The sequence below is a fragment of the Balaenoptera physalus genome (assembly GCF_965194825.1).
Source record: "Balaenoptera physalus genome assembly, chromosome: 21".
NCBI lineage: Eukaryota > Metazoa > Chordata > Mammalia > Artiodactyla > Balaenopteridae > Balaenoptera > Balaenoptera physalus.
Window position 1 is genome coordinate 13960459 of NC_138902.1, and position 13711 is coordinate 13974169.

A 13711-nucleotide genomic window follows, 5' to 3' on the forward strand; every position below is an offset into this window, starting at 1 on the left:
AAAATTAGTAAATTGAGTAATGCTACAGAGTACAAAATCAACATAAAAAATCATTTGTGTTTCTACAAACTAACAAAATGTCAGAAAGAGAAATCAACAAAACAATTCCATTTACAATACCATCCAAAAGAATAAAATACTTTGCATTGAATTAAACCAAGGAGGTGAAAGATTTATACTCTAAACCTACAGTACACTGATAAAAGAAATTATGACACAGTGGAAAGATATTCAGTGCTCATGGATTGGAGGAATTATTATGGTTACAATATCCATACTACCTAAAGTGATCTATAGATTCAATGTGATTCCTATCAAAAATCTAATGGCAATTTTCACAGAACCAGAAAAAAATATCCTGAAATTCTTAGGGAGCCACGAAAGACCCCAGATAGGCAAAGCAACCTTGAGAAAGCTGAGGTATCACATTTCCTGATTCAAACACCATTAAGAGGCTATAGTAATGAAAACAGTATAGTATTGACAATTAAGCAAACAGAGAGAAAAATGGAACAGAATTGAGAGGCCAGAAACCAATCCACACAAATAACATCAAATAATCTTTGACAAGGGTGCCAAGAACACAGACTGAGGAAAGGATAGTCTCTTCAATAAAAGGTGTTATAAAAACTGGGTATTCAAAAGCAAAATAGTGACATTGCACCCCTATCTTATACCGCTTACAAATATTAACTAGAAATGATTTAAATACTTAAGTATGATGTGAAAATATCAAAATAAATAGCCTAAAAGAACCATAACATTCTTGGCAATGATTTTTTGGATTTGAGATCAAAAGCTCAGGCAACAAAAGCAAAAGTTTTTAAATAGAACTGCATCAAACTATTGATAAACAACTTCTGCACCACAAAGGAAAGACAACCTATGGAGTGGGAGAAAATATGTAGAAACCATATCTCTGATACGGGGTTGATCAAAACTATGTAAGGAATTTGTATAACAGTAGCAGAAAAACAAATAATCCAATTACACAATGGGCAAAGGACGTGAAAAGTTAGCTTTCCAAAAGAAGATAAACAAATTGCCAACAGGTACATGAAAAGGTGCTCAACATCAAAATCAGCAGGAAATACAAATCAAACCACAATGAGATGTCACCTCACACCTGTCAGGATGTGTTTTATCAAAAAGAGCAGCAATAACAAACGTTGCTATTTGTTTGGATGTGGAGAAAAAGGAACCCTTGCACATTGTTGGTGGGAATATACGTTGGTGTAGCCATTATGGAAAACAATACGGAAGTTTCTCAAAAACTTAAAAATAGAACAACCAAATGATACAGCAATCCCACTTCTGCATATATATCCAAAAGGATGGAAATTGCTATTTCCAAGTGTCACCTGCACGCCCATGTTCATTGCAGCTTTATTTACGATACCCTAGATATAGAAACGATCTAAGTGTCCAAGAGTGAATGAGTGGATAAAGAAAATGTAAGATATATATGCTATATGTGAGACAACCAATGACATATGATATACATCACACATATGTATGAATATTATTCACCCATGTGTGAGAAGGATTAGTCTGGAGAACATTATACTAAGTGAACATAGCCAGACAGAGAAACAGAAACACTTTATGATCTCACTTACTTGTGGAATCTTAAAACAAAAAGGTAAATTCCTTGAAACAGAGGAGAATGATGGTTACCAGGGGCTGGAAGTTTGGGGAGATAAGGAGATGCCGTCAAAGGGTACCTTCACTTACAAGATGAACAAGCTCTGGCAATCTAATATACAGCATGGCGACTATAGTTAACATAGTTATATACTGTGTTATACACTTGAAATTTGCTAAGAGAGTCAACCTTAAGTGTTCTTACCACAAAAAAGGTCACCACATGAGGTGATATATGTGTTAATCAACCTGATTGCGGTGACCATTTTACAGAGAATAAAAATGTGAATTAATCATGTTGTATTTTAGATATAGAAAAACTTATTTGTAAATGTCACCTAATCATGCTGAAAAATAAAAAAGAAATATTAAAAATTTTAAGAATTGAAGCATCAGTGAGATAGGAATGGTCAAAATCTAGAACACTGCCAACAGATGCTGGCAAGTTTGTGGGGCAACAAAACACTCATTCATTGCTGGTGGGAATGCGAAATGGTAGAGACAGCCAGTCGAAGACAACCTGGGGATATTTCACAAAACTAAACATACTCTTACAATCCAATCCAGCCAGCAATCACACTCCTTGGTATCTACCCAACGGAGCTGAAAACTTAATCCCACACAAAAACCCTGCAAATGTATGTTTTATAGCAACTTTTTCAACATTGTCAAAAATTGGAAGCAACCAAGATGCCTTTAAGTAGGTGAATGGATTCATAAACCATAGTGCATCCAAACCATGGATTATTATTCAGTGGGAAAAAGAAATTAGCTATTAAGCCACGCCAATACATGGAGGAACCTTGAATGCATATTACTAAGTGAAAGAAACCAACCTGAACGGCTGCATATTGTATGATTCCAACGACATAACAATTTGGAAAAGGCAAAACTATGGAGAAAGTTAAACGTTGCCCGGGGTTACAGTGGCAATGAACGATGAATAGGCTGAACACAGAGGATTTTGAGGGCACTTAAAATACTCTCTATGATACTATAGCGATGGATACATGTCATTATATGTTTGTGCAAGCCCACAGAATACACAAGACCAAAAGTGAACTGAGATGTCAGCCATGCACTTTGGGTGATTATAGTATGCCCACATAGGTTCCTCAACTGTAACAAATCTACCACTGTGCTTGGGGGAGTTTATTAAAGACAGCAGCTATGCATATGTGGCTCCAGAGGATATCTGGAAAACTCTATACCATTGTCTTAATTTTGCTGGCAACCTAAAACTGCTCCCCCTCCAAAAAAAAATCTTAAGAAATGGAGGGATAAAGACTTCTCCAGACAAAAGCTGAAGTATTTCTCACCACTCTATCTGCATTACAAGAAATACAAATGAGAATTCATCACTTTGAAATGAAAGGGTGCTAAAGAGCAACATGAGAGCAAAAGAAAGAATGAAAGTCATTGGTAAAGGCAAATGCATAGGAAATTTCAAATACTATATTACTGTATTGGTAGTGATTGAATCACTTTTAATTCTAAAATAAAAGTTAAAAAACAATAGTATATAAAAATAACTGTAACTAAAAACATGTTAAAAGTTACACAATATGAAATAATGTAAATTGTGACACCAATAACATAAAATGTGTATGAGGGGGACTAGTAAAATTGTAGACTTTTTGTATGTTATTGAGGTTTTTATCAGCTTAAAGTACACTGTTATAGCTGTATGATATTACATGTAAGGCCCATGGTAACCAAAATGAAAATATCAATAAAGGTTACATAACAGAAAAAGACAAAGAAATCAATACACGTGGAACCAAAAAAAAAAAAGAAAATCAATGAAACTCAAGAAAAGACAGGGAGAGGAAAAGATAGACAAAAGAACTACAATCAATCAATCAATCAAACAAGTAACATAAAGGCATTAGTAAATAACTTCCCTATCAATAATCACTTCAAATGTAAATGTTTAGATGCCACAAACAAAAGATGTCAAGAGGCTGAAAGGGGGGGCAGGTTTCAACTCCATACTGTCTGCAGGAATTTCACTTTAAATTGAAGGACATACAGCGGCTGAAGGTAAAGGGATATATATTCCAAACAAATGGCAACCGAAAGAGAGCAGGTGTTTAATAGGGAAGAACACGTCTGACTCCATATTAGATCTGTTCCTCTTACTTTAACCTTTGTGCTCTGTTGCCTGGGCTTAGTCATGCTGGCTCTGCATCTTTTGTGAAAGAATGTTGTCTATGGCTTGAAATGTACAGGACAGCCTGACCCTGACTTGACCTGAACAGAGAATAACATTTGTCTTGTTGGGGGTTTACAGGAACATCCTGACCTGACCTACATGGATGGCAGCAAGAAGAAAGGATCCAACACCAAGAAGTTTGCAGCAACTAACTACACCCCTCCCTCAGCTTGCCTTTAAAAGGGCTTTGCTGACAGCCTTTGGGAAATTCAGGCTTTTTAAGGCAGAAGCCACCCGTCTCCTTACACGGCCGTGCAATAAACCTTTCTCTGCTCCAAACTCCGACGTTTCGGTATAGTTTGGCCTACTGTGTGTCAGGCACAGGTGTAGCTATACTTACATCAGACAGAATAGACATAAAGTCAGGACAGTCACAGGAGTCAAAGAAGGACATTTTATAATGATTAAAGGGTTAGTCCATCAGGAAAAGATAACCATTATAAATATATACACCCTCAGCATTAGAGCAGCTAAATATACCCACAGCAAACACTGACAGAATCTGAGGAGAGATATAGACAGCAATACAATAATAGAAGGGGACTTCAGTACCACACTTTCAGTAATGGGTAGAGGAAGCAGACAGGAGATGAGTAAGAAACAAAAAAGAGGACTTAAATAACATTATAGCCAAAATCTACCCAGCAGCTACATACAGAGCATTCCCCTCAAAAGCAGCAGAACATACATTCTTCTCAAGTGTACACAAGCTTTCCTCACAATAGATTATATGTTTGGTCACAAAGCAACTCTTAACAAATTTAAGAAGATTTAAATCATACAATGTGTCCTTTCTGAACACGTTTTGGAATGAAACTAGAAAGGAATAGCGGAAGGATAAGTAAAAAATCCACAGCTACGTGGAAATTAACAACATACTTTTGATCAACAATTGAATCAAAGAGAAGAATCAAAAAGGAAATTTAAAATAGCTTGAGACAAATGAAACAGAAAACACAACATACCAAAATTTATGGGATCCAGTGAAAGCAGTGGAAAGAGGTAAATGTATAGCTACAAACAAATACATTAAAAAGATCTCAAATTAATAAACTAACTTCACATCTCAAAGAACTAAAAGAAGAACAAAGAAAGCTCAAAGTAGCAAAAAGAACATAACAAAGAATAGACCAAGAATAAAATGATAATAAGTAGAAAAACAATAGAAAAATCATAAAACTAAGAGTTGGTCTTTTGAAATGATAAATAAAATTGACAAACCTCTATCTAGATTAAGAAAAAAAGAGAAGTTTCAAAAATAAAATCAGAAAAATGAAAGCTCATGCCACAAAACTAAGAAAATAATATGAACATTATATACCAACAAAAATAAGAAGAAAATAATATGAACATTATATACCAACAACCAGATACCAAAGAGGATGGATAAATTCTTAGTGACATGAAACCTAAGAAGAGTGACTCATGAAAAAAATAGAAAATCCAAACCGACCTATAACTAGTACGGAGACTGAATTGGTAATCACAAACCTCCTAACAAGGAGAAGCCCAATATCAAATGGCTTCACTGGGGAATTCTATAGAACATTTAAGTAAGAACTAACACAAGCCTTCTCAAATGCAAAAGAGTGGGGAACACTTCCAAACTCACTTTATGCAGCCAGCATTACTCTGATACAAAAGCCACATGGAAAGAACAGTATGAGTTAACATCCCTCATGAATACAGATGGAAAAGTGCCCAACAAAATACTAGTAAACCAAATCCAGTGTAATCTAGCACCTTAAAATGGTCATACACCATGACCAAGTTAAATTATTCTTTCAATGCAAGAATGGTTCAACATTCAAAAATCAATGTGATAAAACACATTAAAAGGACAAAGAGTCAAAATCACATGATCATCTCAATATATGCAGAGAAAGAATTTGTCAAATTTCAGCATCTATCATAAGAAAAACTCTCAGCAAACGAGGAATGGAATGAAATGAGCACAACCTAATAAAGGCCATGTATGAGAAGCCCACAGCTAACAACATATTCAACAGTGAAACCTGAAAACTTTTCCTCTAAGATCAGGAACAAGGCAAGGACGCCCACCCTCACCAATTCTATTCAGTCTTGGATGGGAAGTTATACCTAGAGCAAGTAGACAAAGGAAGAGAAAAAAATAAAAAGGCATCCAAATTGGATAGAAAGAAGTAAAAATATCTTTGTTTGCAGATGACATGATCTCATAGATAGCAAAGCCTAAAGACTCCACAAAAGCCCTCAAAGTTTTAGAACTAACAATTTCCACAATATTGCAGAATATATAATCAACATTCAATAATGGGTAGCATTTCTCTACTTACAGAGAACTATTTGTAAGGAAAGGGAAATTAAGAAAACAAATCCATTTACAAGATCACACACACAGAAAATATCTACAAACAAATTTAACCAAGGAGGTGGGAAACTTGTACTCTGAAAACTACAACGTATTGATGAAAGAAATTAAATAAGACACAAACAAAGAAGACATCCAAGTGGCCAACAGGTAGATCACTAGTTACCAGAAAAATGCAAATTAACACCAAAATGTTATTTTTGTGAGGTATCACCTCACGACTGTTAGGATGGCTATTATCATGTGAACAAAGGACAAAGAGTGCTGTTGAGGGTGTGGGAAACTGGAACTGTTGTACACTGTCACTGGGAAGAGCATATGAAACGGTTGCTATAGAATATAGTAAAAATGAAAAACAGAACTTCCCTGTGATCCAGCAATGTCACTTGTGGGCACTTACGCCAAAGAACTGACACAGGAGCTGCAGGAGATATTGGCACTGCTATGCTTACTGCAGCACTATCCGCAATAGCCAAGATGTGAATAAAACCTAAGTGGCCATCCACAGAAGAGTGGATAAGAAATTGCGGTATATATGTATTCTATGGAATACTAGATAGCCTTAAAAAAGAAGTAAGTTATGCAATATGGGACAACATGATTCATCTTGAGGACATTATGATAAGTGAAACAGACCCATCACAGAAGGACAAATACCGCATGACTCCACTTCTATGAAGTATTTAAACGTCAAATGCATACCACCCAAAAGTGGAATGGTGTTTGCCAGGGGCTTGGCCAGGGGCAAATGAGGAGGTACTATTTAATGGGCATAAAGTTTCAGTTAAGCAAGATGAATAATAAGCTCCAGGACCTTCTGTAAAACATACTGATGTCAACAGTAATGTAATGTATGCTTAAAATTTGTTAAGAGACTAGAACTCATATTAAATACTTTTACCACCTTAAATTAAAAAAAATATATATATATATATATATAAATTCAGAAAAAAGTCAACAGAAATCCTCACAAAATTGATGAAGGACATAAACATTTAGATTCTGGAAACGGATCAAACTGGAAATAGAATGGGTCCAAAGTCACTCACAACAAGATCATGACTAAACTGAAAACAATAAAAATATCTTCAAAGAAACCAGACAGTAATGTCATATAACCTGTAGAAGAACACCAGTTTGAATGATAGTACATTTCTCATCTGAAAGTCATGAAGTCTCAAAGGAAATACAAGAGCAATTCTCACATGTTGACAAGAACATTACTGTCCAACATGAATTCTACATTTGGCAAATTTATCCTTTAAGGATGAAGGAAAAAGAGAGACTTTCTCCGACAGAGGAAAACTAACAGATTTAGTCTACAGCACACATACCCTAAGATAATGGCAAAAAGAAACTCCAAGAAACAAAGGTAATACATCACAAAAAGGCTTGGGTAGTCTTAAGGAACTAGGACAAATAGAACGGTTTAAAATATGGGTAAATATAATGAACTATCATTTCCCTCATGAGTTTCTGAAATCATATTTGGTAGTTGAAACAACAATCACGCAATATCATGTTATGCTTAATGTATGGAGAGGAATATTTGAGCAACTATATTTATAAGGTACAGAGGATAAAGGATCCTAAATGGAAGTTGGGTTTCAGGGTTTCTCTTGAAGAAGTAAAAAGTCCACAACAGTAGGCTAGGTTCTATATGTTTATTTTAATACCTCAAGCAAAAGCTAAGAAAAGTATAACAGGGAAAAATCCATTAAGACACTATAAACAAATCATGATGTAATCTTTAAAATGTTCAAGTAATCCAGAAGAAGAAAACAAGAGAAGAAAAAAGAAATGAGTAGCACAGAAAAAAAAAAAAAAAGGGAAAAGAATATAGCAGCCAAAAGCCCTAACATATCAATCACTACTTTAAATGTAAATAGTCTAAAAACACCAAATAAAACACTGAGTCCCAAGGCAGATGGAGGAAACAAAAAAATCAAACAAACAAAAACCACACCTTATGACCCAACTAAATAGTCTCTACAAGAAACTCATTTCAAACATAAGTTTTTTTCCACTTCCAATGACTTTATTTTTTTACTTAATTTTTATTTTATATTGGAGTATAGTTGATTTATAAGGTAGTGTCAGTTTCAGGTGTACAGCAAAGTGGTTCAGTTACAGACATAAATTTATAGGTAGACTGAAATAAAAAGAATGGAAAATATGTCATGCAAATTTTATAAAAATCATATCAGAGAAAGTGAACTTAATTGCAAAGAAATCTACAAGGGAGAAAGAGAGTCACTATGTGATCATAAAAGTATCCACTTATCAAGAAGCAGAGCAATCCTAAATGTATAGGCATCAAACAACAGAACTTCAAAATATGTGAAGCAAACCCTGGTACAGCTGAAAGAGAAAGACAAAAACCACAACAGTAAAGGAGGAATTCAACACACTCCAATCAGTTATTGCTAGTACTAGACCAAAAGTCAGCAAAATATAGAACTGAACCGCAGCATCAATCAACCTGATCTCCATGACGTTTATGGACCACTCCACCCAAGAACAACAGAATACACATTTTTTTTTCAGGTATCCAAGGACATTCACCTACAAGCACAATATACTGGATCATGAGGCAAACCTTCATAAATTAAAAACAAATTGAAATTACACGAGGTATATGCTCTGACCAAAACAAGATCAAACTAAAATTCAACAGACAGACAACAGAAAAAAAACAAACAAAACCAAAACCCCCAAACACTTGTAAAGTAAATAACAGACTTTAAAAAAATCGGGTCAAACAGGAAACCTTAAAGGAAAATTTAAAAATACATATATCTGTAATGAACATGAAAACTCACCATATTGTTGTGAGACACAACTAAGCAGTGTTGAGAGGGAAATTTTAGTACTACAATGCTTACAGTAGAAAAAGGAATGGTCACGTATTAATAATATAAGTTTTTGCCTCTACAAATTAGAAAAAGAAGAGCAACATAAACCCAAAGCAAGGTATAAGGGAGAACAGAATAAGAGCAAAATGCTACAGAATTGAAAATAAGAAAACAGTAAAGAAAATCAAAGCAAGAAAAAGCTGGTTCTTTGATATGTGCAATAAACTGAAAAATCTCTAGCAAGACTGACAAAGAAGAGAGGACGTACATCATCAGTGTCGGAGGTGAACCAGCGTATCACTACAGCTGCTGTAGCCATTAAAACGGTATGAGGACTGCAACAAAATACATGCTGAAATGCCACCGAGATGAAATAGACCAATTACTTAAACACACACCACCAAAGCCATACATAGGAAACAGATAAACAAAATATTTCTATACCCATTAAATAAATTGAATTGGCAATTTAAAAGCTCCCACATACACATTCACGCACACACACAAGATCCCCAGGCCCAGTGATTTCACTGGAGAATTTTACCAAACATCTTAAGCATTAACACGTATTTTATACAATATCTTCCAGAAAAACAAAAGAAGAGGTAATCTTTCTCAGTGTATTTAATGAGGCCAGTATTACTCTACTCCAAAAATTAGACAAAGTCAGTACAAAAAAAGAAAAATCATAGATCAATATTTCTCAGGAACTTTGACCAAAAAAACCTCAAGAAATTATTAGCGCGTCAAAGCCAGGCATGAATAAAAGAATCATACACCAGGACCAAGCTGTGGGTTTTTTAGGTTTGAAAGGTATTTTCTAGGTATTGTTTCAATATTTGAAAATCAGTCAGTGCAATCCACTATATCAACAGGCTAAAAAAGAAAAATCATATGATCATATCAGCGGATGCAGAAAAGGCAACCGATACAATTAAATACACACCTCCCCTTCATGGGGCAGAAAAACAAACAAACAAATTCTTAGCAATCTAAAAATAGTGAACTTCCATAACTTTATAAAGAGTATATTAAAACAAAAACCTTACATCTAACATTATCCTTATGGTGAATGACTGAATACTTTATCCTTATAACTGGGAAAATTGTGAGGATGTCTGCCATCAGTATGGTTATCTGACAGAGTACCAGTAGTTGTAACAAGCACAGTAAGGTAAAGCAAAGAGATAAAAAGTATACAGATTGAAAAAGAAGAAAACAGAAGGCCATATTTGTAAAAGACCTGACTATGGAAAAATTCTCAAGGAATCTATCAGAAAAAAAAAGAACAAACCCTCATAGAATTAATATGTGACTTCATCAAGGTTGTAAGGATATAAGATCGACACAAACAAATGAGAGTTGTATTTCTAGATAACAACAAACATATGTAAACTGAAATTAAAATAGAGTACCATTTACAATTGCTCCAAAGAAAATGAAATACTTTGGTATAAACCTAAAAGCATATCCACAGGATCTGAATGCTAAAATTACAAAATGCTAATGAATGACATTTAAAAAAAGACCAAACAAATGGAGATTCTTACTGCATTCACGGTTGGAAGAATCAACAGAATAAAGATGCCCATTCTCCCCAAATTCATCTCTAGGTTTAACAGTGTCTTTCACGATGCTAGCAAGGTTGTTTGCACACAGAGAATAGTTTAGTCTAAAATTTATATGAAACAGAAAAATATCTAGAATAGTGTAAAAATCTTGAACAAGAATAAAGTGGGAGGAATCACTCTAGTCAACATAAATGCTGAATATGCAGGCAAACTGAAGAAGACAGCAGGATACTGGCAGAAGGAGAGTCACATGGAAGAACTGCACAGAACAAAGAACCCAGGAATATATCCGCATCAATATGACCCCGCCCCCGACTTTTTGACAAAGGTGCAAAAGCAACTCAATGCAGAAGAACAAGAAGAACAGCCCTTTCTAGAAATAGTGTTGGAGCAATTCCACATCCCTGGTCAAGTGAGTGAACCTTGATCCAAATCTCACACTTCATACAAAATCACCTCAGGTGAACACACCATTAAATGTAAATAAAACTATAACACTTTTAGAAAAGAAAAACACAGAATCTTCAGGAACTCTAGGGCAACATAGATTTCTTAGGTTTGATAGCCAAATTACCATTCATAAAGGAAAAGTTGATAAATTAACTCTCATTAAAATGGAGAAATTCTGCTCGATCAGAGACCTTATGATGAGGATGAAAGGACAAATTACAGACTGGGAGCAAATATCTGCAAACCGCATATCTGGTAAAGGACCTGTAATTAGAATATATAAACTCCTCAAAGGTCAGTAGTGAAAAAACAACCAACGAGAAAAGTCCAACGAGAAAATGGGCAAAAGGCATTAACAGATATTTCACAAAAAGTGACAAGCTCACGAAACTATAGTCAACATCATTAGTCATCAGAGAAATGCCAGTCAAAATTACACGAGATAAAGTACACATCTATCACAATGGCTAAAATAAAATTGTGAAATTTAAATAGCAAACAAAATGGCAAGAATGCAGATACTCTTTTCTCTCTCATTCATTGCCAGCAGAAAGTTAAAATGGTACAGCCACTCTGGAGAAAATATTGGTAATTTCTGTCAAAAATGAATATACACTCGCCGTATGATCTGGCAATGATATTCCTGGGTATGTATCCCAGAGAAATAAAACTGCACACCTACACAACAATTGTACATGAACGTTCACAGAAGCATTCTTTTCAATCGCTTAAAGATTGGAAGAGCCAAACTATCTCTCGGTTGGTGAAGTATCAGAATAACTAAACCTGGTGTTTCTTTGTGGAAAGTGGTTGTTGAGGAATTCAACTTTTAAAAATAGATCAAGGGATTGAGATTTTCTATTACTTCTCTCAATCTTGATAAGTTGTACTTTTCAAGGAAGCTGTCCAATTCATCTAAATCATCAAATTTATTGGCATAAAGCTGTCATAATTCTCCAAGGTATCATTTTATCTTCTGTATGACTAGCAATATCTCCTTTCACCCCTAATGTTGGTGGAATTTGTTTCTGATCTAGATAAGTCTTACTGGGGGTTATTAATTTTATTAGTCCTTTGAAACAATTCAGAGCTTTAATGTTTCCATTCTTTCTCCTTTTTCTCTCTCATTGATTTCTGAACTTATCGCATTCTTTCCTTCCTCGGCTGTGGCTTAACCCTTTACAGAGCATCACAGTTTGTGTCAGAAGGCAATTAATTTAATGGTAACCCTCCACAATCGTCTCCGCGCTGGGTTTTAGGCTTTGAGGTGGGGAATGGGGGTGACAAAGAGTGTCTCTTACTCTAGACCTTGATCCTTCCTCCAGACACTCAGCCTTTCTGTCTCAGCTGAATGCCTGGGGTTTTAGCAAGGTCACTCTACACTGCCTGCACTGAAAATCCAACATCTCCCAACACTGATCCGTCAGTTAGTATTATCTCCATTTCACTCTCGACCCTTCAGTAGAGTCTTACCCACCACACATGCTGTCTAATCCTCAGTCAGGGAACAAAGGACAACTCCCCTTCTCTGAAAAAATGTACATCAACACATAGTCCCTTTTTATCTCTGGTCCTGGGTCCAGCAAGTTCCAGCTGCTTCCGCAGCCCAAACTCTTAAAAACTCTTAAAATCCAAATTCTTAAAGAGTCCTGTTTGCTTCCACCCTTGTGCTATAGTTAAGATGTTATTCCCAGTCAGAGGGCCAAGTTCAGTGTGAGATTTGCCTTCCATGCTTTCCTTCTGTCAGAGAGAGATTTCCTGATTTTTTTTTTTTTAATTGTCAAATGTCTGAAAACAAATGTCTCATGGATTTTGTCCTGCTTTCTACTTGTAGATGGTGAGAAAGACAAATGTTGTACGAGTTACCATATTTTAAATTTCATTCTCTCTCAACTGCAACACAGCAACAGAATCTGACCAATCACTCGCATCTGCCTCTTCCCCATCATCTATTCTGGTAAAATACGTACCTTAGACTAAAGCCAACTTTCTCACATACTTTTAAGCATTTCTTGACTCTTACCTGCATTTGGGGATAGAATTCAAATTCCTGTGTTTTTCATGTAAACCAGTTCAGATTCTGTACCCAAATTGCTTTTGCAACTTCACTTTCCTGTGCTCTTTCTGTAAAGTGGTTTCTACTGCTCAGGGCCTATGGTACCTCCATCAAAACTTCTCCCTGTCTTCAGTGGCTTCTTAGTTCCTTTCCCCACATTTTTTCCCCTCTCAAACTCCTACTTCCAGAGAGTGTAAATGACCTTTTCAGGTAAGTGATTCCTGAGTTCCAAATTTTAAAAGTAGTCATTCTATTCTGTATGCTTTCAGAGCAATTGCCACATTACATTTGGGTTTGTGATCAATCTGCTTGCCCAGTAATTCAGCCGATTATAAAGCATTCTTCTTCCCACCAATGGCACCTTCACCACATAATAATAAAAATCTACACAACATAAAGTAAAGCTTACCTTTACAAATGAAGAATCTGGATGCAATATCCCTGACTTGTTGTATGAATATACCAGGAAATGAGAGTCTAAAAATGACCTAATTCAACCAAAATAATAATACTTCGTTGTAATAATAGCATTAGTAAAAGTAACTTCCAGAGTCATGAAATTAAACAAAT

General features: G+C 35.4%; 1 protein-coding gene across 2 annotated transcripts in view; it reads right to left on the reverse strand.

Annotated features, from left to right (window-relative positions):
• LOC309651429 (A disintegrin and metallopeptidase domain 3-like) overlaps positions 1-13711 on the reverse strand; it is a 108424-nt gene that overhangs the window by 84183 nt on the left and 10530 nt on the right. For both annotated transcript variants that reach the window (XM_082444169.1, XM_082444170.1), the window contains exon 4: positions 13551-13629. In XM_082444169.1, the coding sequence (XP_082300295.1) occupies positions 13551-13629 (79 nt within the window). The remainder of the gene's footprint in view (positions 1-13550; positions 13630-13711) is intronic.